Source organism: Vombatus ursinus, unplaced genomic scaffold, assembly GCF_900497805.2.
Source record: "Vombatus ursinus unplaced genomic scaffold, bare-nosed wombat genome assembly UNPS02005659.1, whole genome shotgun sequence".
Lineage (NCBI taxonomy): Eukaryota > Metazoa > Chordata > Mammalia > Diprotodontia > Vombatidae > Vombatus > Vombatus ursinus.
Window position 1 is genome coordinate 17,894,807 of NW_020945437.1, and position 14,273 is coordinate 17,909,079.

The 14,273-nt window shown below is 37.2% G+C and overlaps 1 protein-coding gene across 1 annotated transcript in view; it reads left to right on the top strand.

The window, feature by feature from the left end:
* NARS2 (asparaginyl-tRNA synthetase 2, mitochondrial) overlaps positions 1-14,273 on the top strand; it is a 156,960-nt gene that overhangs the window by 127,694 nt on the left and 14,993 nt on the right. The window contains exon 12 of the mRNA XM_027848156.1: positions 6,396-6,493. Within this exon, the coding sequence (XP_027703957.1) occupies positions 6,396-6,493 (98 nt within the window). The remainder of the gene's footprint in view (positions 1-6,395; positions 6,494-14,273) is intronic.

Consider the following 14,273-nt stretch of genomic DNA (forward strand, 5'->3'; position numbering starts at 1 on the left):
GCTATATCTCAGCCTCAGAGGCTGCATTGAGTATACAAACACTCAATGAGCAAAATATCATGCATCAATTCTCTTTCCACTTTACTCCTAGCTTGTAACCTTTTAAAATTAAATAATTTATTGTCAGTGTAGTAGCTGACCTTAATGTTGTTTTCAACCTCATTGAAAGCATCTGACAACATTGCTGAAAACATCATGCCGAAAAGCATGGGAGAAAATACATAACCTTGCTTCATTCTGTCATTGACTGGGAAAGCACAAAGCATCATCCATTATCCAGAACCTGGGCAAGCGTGCCATTATGAAACTGATATACAATACTGATGAACTTCTCTGGGCAACCAGATTTTGCCATGATCTTCTACAAACTCTCACAAATAACAGTATCAAAGGCTTTGATCAGATCAACAGACATTGGTACAGACTCCTGTTCTGCTCCTGGCATTTCTCTTGAAGTTGTCAGGTAGTAAACACCATGTTAACCATTCTTCTACCCTTTCTGAAGCCATATTGGCTCTCAAGTAGATGACCATCTTCGAGGTGAAGAATTAGCCTATTAAGGAGGACTCTGGCAAGAATCTTGCCAGCAATGACTAAGAGATACCCCCTCTACCCCCATGATTGTCACAACACAATCTATTTCCTTTAACGTTATAGAGATGGACAATGAAGGCATCCTTGAACTACTTGGGGATAACTTCCTTTTGCCATATAACCTAGAAAACTTCCATCAACTTTTGTATAAGCAGTGGACCCTCTGCCTTGTACATCTCAACTAGAATAAAATCAGTACCATGTTCTTTGCCACATGAGAGGAGCCTAATGCTATTTAGAATCTCTTATTGAAGAAGTTTAGCTAGCGAGGAATTGACTTCAACCTGAGGTATATGGTCAGTGGCTTCAGCATTGATTGATGACAGTCTGTTGAGAACACTATGGGAATGTTCAGTCCATCTCTCAAGGATCATGGCCTTTTCACTAATCAATGTGGCTTCACCAGCACTGAGTAGTTGAGATTCACCATAGGTCTTTGGCCCATTAACAGCCTTCAGGGCATCATAAAAGCACTTTGGATTGTTACTATCAGTGTAAAACTGAATTTCATCTGCCTGCTTACTGAGTCAAGAATCCTGCATCTCTCTAAGTTTCACTTGCACTTTACTCTTAATGGAGTTAAATTCTGCGTTCTAAGAGATGGGTGAACTGTCCAACTGGTAAACCCTGTGGAGTTCTCATTTTTTCCTTTAGCAGCTTCTGAATTTCCCCATCATTTTTGTCAAACCAGTTTTGGCATTTGTAAGTGTTCTGGCCCAGATGAGTTAATGCAATACTATACACCAAATCTCTGAAAGCTGCCCACTTTTTTTCTGCTCCACTTTTGCCAACCATATATTGGTTCAGCTTTCCCTCCAAGTTAGTAATGAAATATTTGTGCTTGGAGAAGAGCTCTAATCTATTGACATTAAATCTTCTGATAGTTGTCTTGCCTTGGAGCTTCCACTTTTGTTGAATGCAAATATTTAGCTTGGAGAGGATAAGTCTGTGATCAGTTCAGCACTCTGCATCATACATTGCCTTCATCACTTTCACATTCTGTCTGTCTTTTTTTCTGTACAATGACTGTGAGGGATTGTCTGATGTTGACTACTGCCACGTGGAGGTTGTGGCAAGATGGGGTAGGAACAAGATATTAGGAAGTAGCCGGAGCACATGCTCCTGAGGCAGGGGGCTGTGCCACATGGGAGTGGGATGGCAGAGAATGAGTTCCCTTTGTCTAGTCCTCTCCCTAGGTGCAGCTCTAACCCCAGACGCCTCCTTCCAGTATCTGGGCCTGACTTCCTGGGTCACGTACTCTCCCTCTGTCTATGCACTAACCCCAGACGTCTCCTTCCTGTATCCAGTCCTAGCCTCCTGCGTCACTTCCTCTCCCTTGGTGCAGTGCTAAACCCAGACATCCCCTTCCGGTATCTGATCCTACAATCAAGGACTAGTAGGCGGGCTGGGGAGGAGGGGCTAAGTAGGTACTTAAGGAACAGTAGGGATCGGAGCTCGCTCTCTCTTGCTCCTGCTGTCTTGCTCTTGCTTTCCTGCTTGGCCTTGCTGTGATGGCCGCTGAATAAAGCTCGAGTGTTTGCACCTCCTGATCGGCTCGTCTCTGTGTTTATCCGGGTGGGCACCGAAGACTGGTAAGTATGACTCTAGCAGCCTGCTCCTTATAGGAGGAGAGTGCACGGCGCGACCGGCACAAATGACAGTCTATTAAATGCCAGTATTTGCTGTGAGGGTGCATCCATGAAGTTTTATTGCATTCAGGAAAATGGAAGACAGTATTGGTGATGAGAAGGTCATGAGATGCACAAGTCTTTAGTAGTAAGTGCTGTTGCTGTTTCCAGCTCCATTCCTCCCAAGGACTTCTTGCCATGTCTGATAGTCTGTGCCTACTCTTGCATTAAAGTCACCCAGAATTATAAGCTTGTCCTTTTTTGTCACATTGATGATGAGGGTTTCTAGATCTTCATAAAATTTTTCTTTGACCTCATCAGGATTTGTCAGGGTGGGAGCATAGGCACTGATGATGGTGGTGTGGTGTTTTCCTGCAAGTGGCAATCTCATTGTTTTGAGCCTGTCCTTCAGTCCTTTTGGGGGGGGCGTATAAACTTGTTGACTAGATTAGTTTTGATTGCAAAAACTTCACTAGCTTCACAGCACTCTCCTTCACTGAGGCCACTCCAGAAAAACACATATCCAGTTACAACTTCAGTAAGCTGGCCTTCATTTTCTAGCCTTGTTTAACTCAGGGCTTGGATACCTGCTGATTTCTCTTGCAACAAGAGCTGTTTGTGGGGCTGCTCAGGGGCGCAATGGTTAGAGCACCGGCCCTGAAGTCAGGAGGACCTGAGTTCAAATTTGGCCTCAGACCAAACACTTGACACTTATAGCTGTCTAGTCTGGGCAAGTCACTTAACCCCAATTGCCTAAAAAAATAAAATAAAATAAAAAAAACAAGAGCAGTTTGTCTTTCAGGTCTACTGCGTTTCTTGTCCGTGTGCACATTCCATATACCATTGGTGAGGGGAATTTTCTGTGCAAAAGTTTTTGTACATTTTTTTGTGTTTTAACTGCGAGGTGGGATCCCCACTTACCATTGTAAGCAGGCCAGAACTGGGTAAAGCAGACCATTTTTAGGGCACCTTTTCTAGCCTCACACCAGGAGGTGAGCAGTGTGGTCCTTCAAAAAGGCTGGTCAGACATCCAAGGCCCTGCCAGATTCCACTGTTACTTCAGTCCAGTGAGAAAACAACCCTATGGCCTGGGCCGCCTGTGTGTAGTTGGGATTGTAGCTCCTGGTATACCCATATCTGCTACTTCGTCACTTGCCTATTGCCACAGGACTTTGAGGTAGGTGAAAGTGGTAAATTATATGGGTAATGTCTTCTGATTCGCACATAAACTGGAGTTAAGTGAGGCAGAGTCGTGCTAAGTCATCAGCCTCACTGTCTCTTCCAGAATCATTAGAGTCCAGTGGCAAGACAAAGTCAAGAGGTCTGGTGATGGCTTGGGATGCAGTGGATGACCTTGGCATCTTCTATGTCTAACCAAGCTCTTAAGCACTCTACAATTATCTCCCAAACATGTCAAAATTATACAAGATTCTTTTGGAAGACATAAAAGCAGAGAGAACCCTGGTCAATAATTATTAATATCAGATGAGGCATAAAGAGGGTAATAAATGCTCAACTCTCCACTCCTGAAGTATTCTCTTTCTCTTGAAGATCATCCAACACAGAGTACAACTCATAGAGGGATTCCAGATAATCTATTGACCTCTAAATGCTCCTGTACGGGGATGATATGCTGATCTCATCAAGCCTCAGAATACTTCAGGCTCCTAAATGGGATCTGTAATCATTCCAAAGAGTTTGACCTAACTATCTATACAAGAAAAGGCAAGTACATTAGGAGTTCAGCAAACTACAAACAAATCTAGCTCATTTACTCTTCTATGGCCAACCCTCTAAGAGTGTTCTTTACAATTTTAAATACAATAGAACTCTATTTAAAAAGATAAAAAAAATACTGTACTTAACTTGCAGGCTTGTACAAATGGATTTATCCAAGTCTGGAAGTTATTGACCTCTGAAGTAGATGAATAATGCCTATTGTCCATATTATCCTGTGCAGTTAGATGGACATCTTTTAGCTCTTCACAAGTATATATTTCTTGGACATATAGCAGATGAAGAATAACTTCAGTACAGAATTGAACAGTAAGAAGAAGAGAGAAGGCTGAATTGCCTTTGGGAAATTACAGATTTCTTTAATGATTCAAATTTTTCCCACAAAAGAAAGGCTCATCTTTTAAATTCCAATATTCTGGTGTTACTCTATGTAATCTACTCTGACTGTGAATCCTGAAATACTAAAATCCCTGAAAAATTGAAATTCAGGGTCACCCAAAGGACAATGGATAGGTGCATAATGGGTATGAATAAACTTTATGTAATATTTCATAAACACTAAATTATAATAAATGTCAGACTTGGCAAACTTGAAGTTCATGACAGGATTGATAAACATGAATGGGTTGCAGTTTACATCATTAGAAGGACTGACCACATAGAAAAGATCACAGATCCATTTAAGTTTTGGGATATTTATTATTCATTCATTTGTTTACTTATGGATCCATTTAAGAATTCATCCAGTGTTGGAATTAGTAAACTCCTAAATTTTGTTCCTATCATCTGATGTGTTTTTATTGTTTGAGCTTTGAATTTGCTCAGTTTTTCCACATCACAGTCCTTTACAAGTAAACCTCCTCAGAACTGAACACTTGTAACCAATAAATAAACAAAAACAACCAATACAATGAACATTTCTTAGAAAGTATACAACATTTTGTCCCTACAATGTTTTCCCCATCACATTCCACCCCCCAAATCTCTTCTAAGAGGAAGCATGTTGTTCATGATATGTCCTTTGGATCCAAGAGCAGTCATGAAAATTACTCATAGTGTGGCTTTCTTTTAGTGTTATTTCATTTTCATTTTATAGTTGTTTTGTATTATGTTTTGCTTCCTTTGGTCCACATCAGTTCATGTGTTTTCTCATGTTTAGCTGATTTTTTCATTCATTATTTACCTTACATTCATGTGTCACAGTTTATTCAATCATTTCCCATTCAGTGAACACATTTTTTCCACATCTTCTCTTCCATAGAAAGTGCCTTTTTCCTTAGTTAGAAATTTAAGTTCTGAAAGGCATCCTATTCCAGAATAAGTCTGATCTATCCACATTAAACATTTGTTTATCAGTGTAACTACCTTCTTCAGCTGTTTTCTTCAAAACATCAGGATATTTAGCTGCCATGTCCTCATCTGCACTGGCTGCCTCTCCAGCAATTTTAACATCATGCAATTGAACTCAATTTTTAAAGTGATCAAAACAGCCATCTCTGGCAGTAAAAGTTTCTTCATTATCCACTTCATTTCTGGTATTTGTTTTGTTTTTTTTAACTGCCTTAGATAAACTTGAAGCTTTGTCTAAATGACTGCTCCACTGAGAGGGATGTGTTATTGTTTTTTAATTGCAATCTTCAGTCCATGCAGCTAAAAAAAATTTCATTTCTTTCATTGTAACACTTCTATTCCTTATAGTTGTTTACAAACTACAATGGCTGTCAGTGGTGGGGATGAACACTGCAGAAAAAACAATGGCCTTCAGATCATAGGGTCACAGATTTAGAGCTGGAAGGGGATGTCATCTCTGAGTCTTCATTATACAGATAAGGAAACTGAAACACTGAGAAGTTAAGTCACTTGCACAAAGCAAATATGAGATCTGAGATTCAATTCCATGTGCTCTAACTATAAATCCTGTGCTTTTTCTATTCACTGCCCTAATTTTTCATAATTCTGTTACTTACTAGCTTCTTTACCTTAGGCAAATCACTTACTTAACCTCTTTGGGCTTCATTTAATTCATCTGTAAAATGAGAGCATTAGTCTATCTGATTTCAAAGGTTTCCTCAAGCTCTGACATTTTTTGGCTTTTATGAAGACAAAAAACATGATATCAGACCATTGTTTTGTGGACTCTGGATTTACTCTTTGTTACACATTATTAACACATTAACATATTATACTCATTCATTAACTTTGAAAGTGCTTTTAAAGTCAGTTTTAAAATGTCTTCCTGCCCCTATAACAAATTTTAAAATGTCTTGAAACTGAAGGAGATTAAGTAATTCTTGCTTGTCCAAGGTTGTATGTTCATGGAGAGAGTGAATAAATCCATAGTAAATAATCAAGCAGGCCCATAGTCCTGCAAGCTGACAATAATGACAGTTCATAATTATAACTTGATAACATTGATGGCTTTCTTCCCCTTCTCAGGTTGCTGCTGTTGATCTTTTAGTACCTGGAGTTGGAGAACTCTTTGGAGGAAGCCTGAGAGAGGAACGTTTCCATTTACTACAACAGCGGTTAGCAAGGTATGGAAAACCCTTTTACCTTGACTTGTCAGAAATAGCAGAAAATATAGCCCAAGAATCAGGGTCTAGTTTAGAGGATAGCTAGTGTTAACTATCTCATATATTCCATCAAGGGAGTGATATTAATCAAGATTTTCCACAAGGGCCACACCTAGTTATTAATACAAGTGTGTTTGCCTACCTATGATTTGTATGTAATTTGCATATTTTCCATATATGCCTAAAGAGACTGTACCCTATTCTTGAATAGTTTTTCAGTTTAAAAAAATGTTCCATTGCTCCCTTCCGCAATTTTTTCTTCCTTATACCTTTCTTCTTGTTTTACCTACTAATTATAACTGCTTCAACACTGTACCAACATGAAGACAGAATTGGGATGTGATGTCAAGTGTTGCTAAAACTTTTTCAGAGTCACAGCTTGGAGCGTGATGTAGTTAATAGAAACAGCATTAGATTTAGAACAGGAGTTTAACCTGGAGTCCATAACTCCCAAAAAGTATCTGAACTTGAAATTTTATATCTTTGTTTTCAAATTTAGCATTTCCATAATTCTGAAAAGTGGTCCATAAGTTTTAGGAGACTGCTGCTGGTGTCCACAACACAAAAAAAGGTAGAGAACTTCTTGTTTAGATTCACAGGACCTGTCCTTGAGTCTTGCCTCTACCACTTGCTAGTATTGTGACCTTAATCAAAAGTAAGTCTCTTTGAATCTCAGTTTCCTCCGGTGAGAAACAAGACAATCAAACTAGATGATCTTAAGGTTCTTTCCAACTCTAAACCTATCAATTCTAATCCTAAATAAAATTCTGTAAGTACTGCCTTATTCTCCTTCAGATCTACTCTCCATTAGTGTTGCTGTCTGTTTGAAAGACTGGGCACATTCATCTTAGAAAAGAAAATGCTTGGTGGGGCTATAGAGGGGAAGAGAATATGATAGCTATCTTCAGATATTTAAAGTTTGTCATATAACAGGATTAGACTTGTTCCACTTTTCCATAAAGTATGGAATTAGGACCATTGGGTGTGAACAATAGGGAACCAGATTGACATTTACTGTAGGAAAAGCATCATTTCGGGGGGTGTGTGTGTATATGTGTACATAAATATATGTATGTATGTATACATACACACATATACATAGATGTGTGTGCGTATGTGGTAGAACTGAGACTCGAACCCAGGTCTTTGGATTCCATGTTTAGCATTCCTTGTACTACCCTCATGCTGATTTTCAAGACAGACAGACAAGATAGCAACACAGTAACCAACAATGTGCTGTCCTTTGCTATTCTGTAGTACTCAGACCAAGACCACTAAGTCAATCTCAGCCCACAGGCTCTGAAGCCAAAAAACCATCATCCTAAAGTTCAAAGACCAAATGTGACCAATCCTGAGAGGTAGAAGTCAGCAAAGGAACATATGGGAACCAGAGTGAAACTAAGCAGGATGGATTTCCATTGCCCTTTGAACACTTCCCCCTCCTCCCCTCCGAAAAAAAAAAAAGTACAGCGAAGGACTAAGCCTGCACTGCCAGAATTGGAAACATGAGTATATCAAAGAAAATACCAAAAAAAGAAAAAATACTGCAAACTTAGAGGTTCCTGAAAAGGAAAAATAATTACACAATTTTTGCAAGCAGAGATTCAAAGGAAAAAATGGATTTTCCATAAGGACTCCATAACTACCTAGTAGAAAGGAAGCAAAATATTGAAACAATGAAATAAAAGATCTAGAGGGGAAAAAATTAGAATAAATAGTTTAGAAGAAAAAGTGGTAAACTTTGATTTAAAAAAATGAAATCCTCTTATGGATGAAAGCCATAGTTAGTGGGTATAACATAAATGATGATCCTTCAGAGGACGCTGAAAAGGAATGACCAAACCTTTAGGAGAAGAACCAGAAGCACACAGTGCCACAATAACCCAGAGGAGAGAATAACAAGGAAGTGGAGCCTACTGCCTCCAAATCAGCCATTCTTTTCAAGAAACTTTGTATGATTTTAGCTGTAATTTTAATTTTAAAGGATAACTTTTAAAGTAGCATTTTGTTTTACTAAAATCAGTACTTTTTATATTCAAGTCTTACACTTGAGAATCATGTGGCTGCACAGAGAACTCATCTCAAAGCTCAGATTTTTAAAATACATTTGTAAAAATATAAATAAAGATGGATTTTTTAAAAAAGCTGTCCCTTTCTCTAAGAATAATACCAGAATGCACAGAGACTAGCAATATATGCTAAAGGCAACAAAGAGGGCTTTTTAAGCTTTTTTGAGGACAAGAAAAAGACTAAAGAAGTGATAGATTGTTCAAAGTGAAAAGGCTTGTAATAATTGACAATGATGAGAAAGCTAAACCCTTATTTTTCTATTCTTTTCTCTCATTATGGCAAAAATAGAAAAATAATGAGTAAAAGAGAGTGGAAACCCAGAATAAGTCAGGATATGTTAGGAAAAAACTTCAATGTCCCTGAAGTCAGGTGACCATACCCAGACAAACTATATTCCATGATACTAAAAGGACTGCTATATGTGTTTACTAAGCCACTCGATTATTGAAACACTGCTGAATGGGAAAAGTATTGCAAAAATGAAGAAACACAAATTTCAAATTAGGCAGATGGCCTGATTTTGAGAGAGAGAGAGAGAGAGCGCTATAAACTATATCGATTCCTCTCAGAATTACAGAAGACACTATTAAAAGGACCCTTGGTTCTGGGTCTCATTCCAGGGTGGAAAGAAGAGCTTGCAGATGGTTGAAAGTGAGTAGGATCCTGCCTGGGCATGCGTCACAGTTCCAGGGAGGAGAAGAATTGTAGTCACTAGAGAGCAGGGACCTCACTTGTGGAAGGACCAGAGTATAGACTAGGACTGTAGTGATCATACCTTCTCCCAGGATTAGTGCACCTTGAAAACAATGGAAATTACAGACCCCCAGAACTAGCTATGAAAACAGCAGAGTGCAAAAGTTTGAATCTTGGAACAGTGACATCCCCCAACCTTTAATGAGCAGAGCTCAACAGTAACGTAAAGTCCAAAGTCAAGAAATAGTCTGGAAAAATGAGCAATAAGGAGAAAAAATAAAACCTGACCATAAAAAGGTACCGTGATGACAGAGAAGCTCATCCTCAAAGAAGAATGCTGATTGGACATAAGCCCAACAAGAATTTCTAGAATACCTAAAGAGATTTTTTTAAAACAGCAAAAAAAATTTTTTTTAATCAAACAACTATCCATTTCCAGAGTGAAGACTGATGAACTCAGAATGCAGATTGAAGCATATTTTTTTCACTTTCTTTATTTTTCTTACTTTGGGTGAGGGAGTTGTTTTGCAACATGGCAGATATAGAAGTATGTTTTGCATGACTTCACATGTATAATGAGTGTCATAGTCCTTGCTTTCTTAATGACTGAAAGAGGGATTGGAACTCAAAAAAAATGAATGTTAAAAAAAAATGTTAAGAAAAAATCAAATAATGGCAGTATTGGGAGAAGAAATGAGAGCAATGCAAGAGAATTATTCAAAGAGAATTTATTTCTTGATTAAAGAGCTGCAAAAAAAAAATACTGAAGAAAATAACTCCTTAAAAAGCAGAATTGACCAAATGGAAAAATGTAGAAAACTTCACTAAAGAAAATAATTCCTTAAAAATTAAAATTGGTAAAGTAAAAGCAAATGACTCCATGAGAAATCAAGAAACAATAAAAAAGAAAAAAATAGAAGAAAGTATGGGATATCTCATTAAAAAAAAAAACTGACCTAGAAAATAAATTGAGGAGAGAACATTTAAGAATTATTGGACTACCTGAAAACCACAATCAAAAAAGAAGCCTAGATATCATTTTTCAAGAATTTATAAAACTACCCAGATATCTTCGATCTAGAGGGCAAAATAGAAATTAAAAAAATACACCAATCACTTTCTGTAAGAGATCTCAACATGAAAACTCCCAGGTATATTGTAGTCAAATTCCAGTACTCCCAAGTCAAGGAGGATTTATTGAAGCAACCAGAAAGAAATCATTCAGGTACCATGGAGCCATAAGTCAGGATCACGCAAGATTTGGCAACTACTATTATAAGGTTTGCGGGGCTTGTAATACAATATTCTGGAAAACACAGAAGCTAGTATTGCAACCAAGAATAATCTACCCAGCAAAACAAGGTAGACGGGACAGTTTTATAAAGAAAAAATGGACATTTAATGAAATAGAGAACTTCCAGGAATTCATAATAAGCTGAATAGGAAATATGCCATTTAAACACAAGACTTGAGAAAGTTATAAAAAGGTAAACATGATTGGGAAGTCATGAGGAATTTTTATAAGGTTAAACTGTTTGCATTACCAAGTGGAAAACGATACATGTAATTCCCAAGAATTTTATCATCATTAGGGCAGTCTACCTAAACAGAGGGAGTGGGTATGAGTCTTTTATATTGGGATGATCACACACACACACACACAAATTGGAAGGCTATGAAAAAAAGATGTACTGGTGAAAGGGGTAAGGAAGAGGAAGAATGGAGGAGATTATCTCACATAAAAGAAGAGCACGAGGAATAGTTTTTACAGTGGAGGGGAAAATAGGAGAAGCAGAGCACCATTTGGACCCCACTCTCCTCTAAACTAGTTCAAAGAGGGAAATATGTATAAATTTATGTGTGTTCTGTGTGTCTATATGCATGTATATAGACATACACACACATGATATATACGTGTGGATATACACACTCACACAGACACAATTGAGTATGGAAATCCATCTTACTCAACATTAGAGTAAGGGAAGGGGCTAAGAAAAAGGGGAAAGGAATGATAAGAGGTAGAGCAGATTAAGGGAGGCAGTGGTCAGAAGCAGAATAAACTTTTAAGGAGGGACAGAATGAAACAGAGAGAGAGAAAGATAAACAGAATAGGATGGAGGGAAATACACAGTTAGCAGTCATAACTGTGAATGTGAATGGAATTGAATTACCCATAAAATAGAAGCAAATACCAGAATGAATTAGAAGCCAGAATCCAACAATATGTTGTTTATAAGAAACACACTGAAAACATAGACACACACAGAGTTAAAATAAGGGGCTGGAGCAGAAGCTGAAGTGAAAAAGGCAGGGGTGGCAATCATAATCTCAGACAAAACAAAAGTAAAAACAAAAATAATTGAAAGACATCATGAGGAAAGCTACATCTTGCTAAAAAATGTATTGTAGACAATGAAATGATATCAGTGCTGTTGTCCTTTAGTCATGTCTGACTCTTCATGACTCCATTTTGGGGTTTTCTTGACAAAGATACTAGAGTGATTTGCCATTTCCTTCCCCAGCTCATTTTATAGTTGAAGCAACTGAGGCAAACAGGGTTGGGTGACTTGCCCAAGGTCACACAGCTAGTAAGTGTCTGAGACCATATTTGAATTTAGGTCTTCCTGGCTCCAAGCCCAGCACTGTATCCACAGTGCCACCTGAACATAAATACACCAAATTGCAAAGCGTCCAGATTCTTAAAGGAAAAGTTAAATGAGTTGCAGTAAAACTCTACTAATGGGAGACTTCAATTTACACCTCTCAGAGCTAGATAAATCTAATTATAAAGTAAATAAGAAAGATATTAAGAAGATGAATAGAATTTTAGAAAAATTAGATATGCTAGGCTTCTGGAGAGAATTGAATGGGAATAGAATGATTATCTCTTTCAATTAGGTTTATTTTTGCTTTTGCTTTGTCTGAAATAATGATTGCTACCCTTGCCTTTTTATTACCTTTTTCACAATTGTACATAACTCCTTTACAAAAATTGACCGTGTATTAGGACATAAAAATATCACCAATGGTGGATAGAGCACTGGCCCTGGAGTCAGGAGGACCTGAATTCAAATCCAGTCTTAGACCAGACACTTGACACTTACTAGCTGTGTGACCCTGGGCAAGTCACTTAACCCCAGTTGCCTCACCCAAAAAAAAAAAATCACAAATGCAGAAAAGCAGAAATATTTAATGTACCCTTTCTGAGTCATGATGCAATAAAAATTGCATTCAATAAAGGGTGTTGGATGCAAAGATTAAAAATTAATTGGAAATGAAATAATCTAATCCTAAAGAATGAGTGAGTCAAAGAACAAATCATAGAAACAATCAGTGGGGGAGCTAGGTGGCGCAGTGGATAGAGCACTGGACCTGAAGTCAGGAGGACCTGAGTTCAAATGCGGCCTCAAACCAAACACTTGACACTTACTAGCTGTGTGACTCTGGGCAAGTCACTTAACCCAATTGCCTAAAAAAAAAAGAAGAAGAAAGAAAAAAAGGGGGCAGCTAGGTGCGTAGTGGATAGAGCGCCGGCCCTGAAGTCAGGAGGACCTGAGTTCAAATCCAGCCTGCGACCAAACACTTTACACTTACTAGCTGTGTGACCATGGGCAAGTCACTTAACCTCAATTGCCTAAAAATAAATAAAGAAAGAAAAAAAGAATCAGTAATTTCATTAAAGATAATAACAAAAATGAGATAACATACAAAAATTTGTGGGATGCAACCAAAGCAATAATTAGGAGTAAATTTATATCTGTAAATGTTTACATCAATAAAGAGAGAAAGTGTGAATCAATGAATTGGGTATGCAACTAAAAAAAAAATAGAAAAAAAAGTAAAATAGTCCCTTAAACACCAAAGATAGATATCCTGAAAATCAAAATAGAGATTAATAAAATGAAAAGTAAAAAAAAAAGCCACTGAAACAATAAATAAAACTAGAAGCTAGTGTTATGAAAAAAATCAATAAAATAGATAACCATTACTCAATTTGATTTTTAAAAAGAAAGAAGAAAACCAAATCACCAGAATCAAAAATAAAAAAGGTGAATGTACTACTAATGAAGATAAAACTAATCATTAGAAGCTATTTTGCCCAATTATATTTTAATAAAATTGGCATATAAGAAAAGCAATCTAAGTAAAATGGATGAATATTTACAGAAATATAAATTGCCCAGATTAATAGAAGAGGAAATAAAGTACTTAAATAACTCTTATATTTGAAAAAGAAATTGAACTAACCAGAAATGAGCTCTCTAAGGGAAAAAAAAAATCCAGGACCAGACGCTTTTAGAAGTGAATTCTACTAGATGCTTTAAGAACAATTAATTCCAATACTATCAGCTATTTGAAAAAATAGTAAAGAAGGACTCTAACTATATTCCATCTAGGACAATTTTGATATCTAAACAAGGGAGTTCAAAAACAGAAAAATAACATTGTATACCAATTTCCCCAATGAATATTGATGCAGAAATTTTAAATAAAATGCTAGGAAGGAGACTATAGCAATATATCACAAAGATCATACACTTGAACTAGGTAAGATTTATGCCAAGAGTGCATGCCTAATACCGTGTTAAGAAAACTATGAGCTTAATTATCCATATCAATAACAGAAACAACAAAAGCCATATGATTATATCAATAGGTACTTTTGACTGAAAAACAACACCCATTCCTGTTAAAAACATGAAGAAACATAAGAATAAATGAAGTTTTTCTTAAAATGATAAGCACTGGGGCAGGTAGGTGGCGCAGTGGATAGAGCACCGGCCTTGAAGTCGGGAGGACCTGAGTTCAAATCTGGCCTCAGACACATAACACTTACTAGCTGTGTGACCCTGGGCAAGTCACTTAACCCCATTGCCTAACCAAAAAAAATAAAAAGAAAAAAAAAGAAAAGAAAATGATAAGCACTATCTAAAACCAAAAGCAAGCATTATCTGTAATGGGTATAAATCAGACA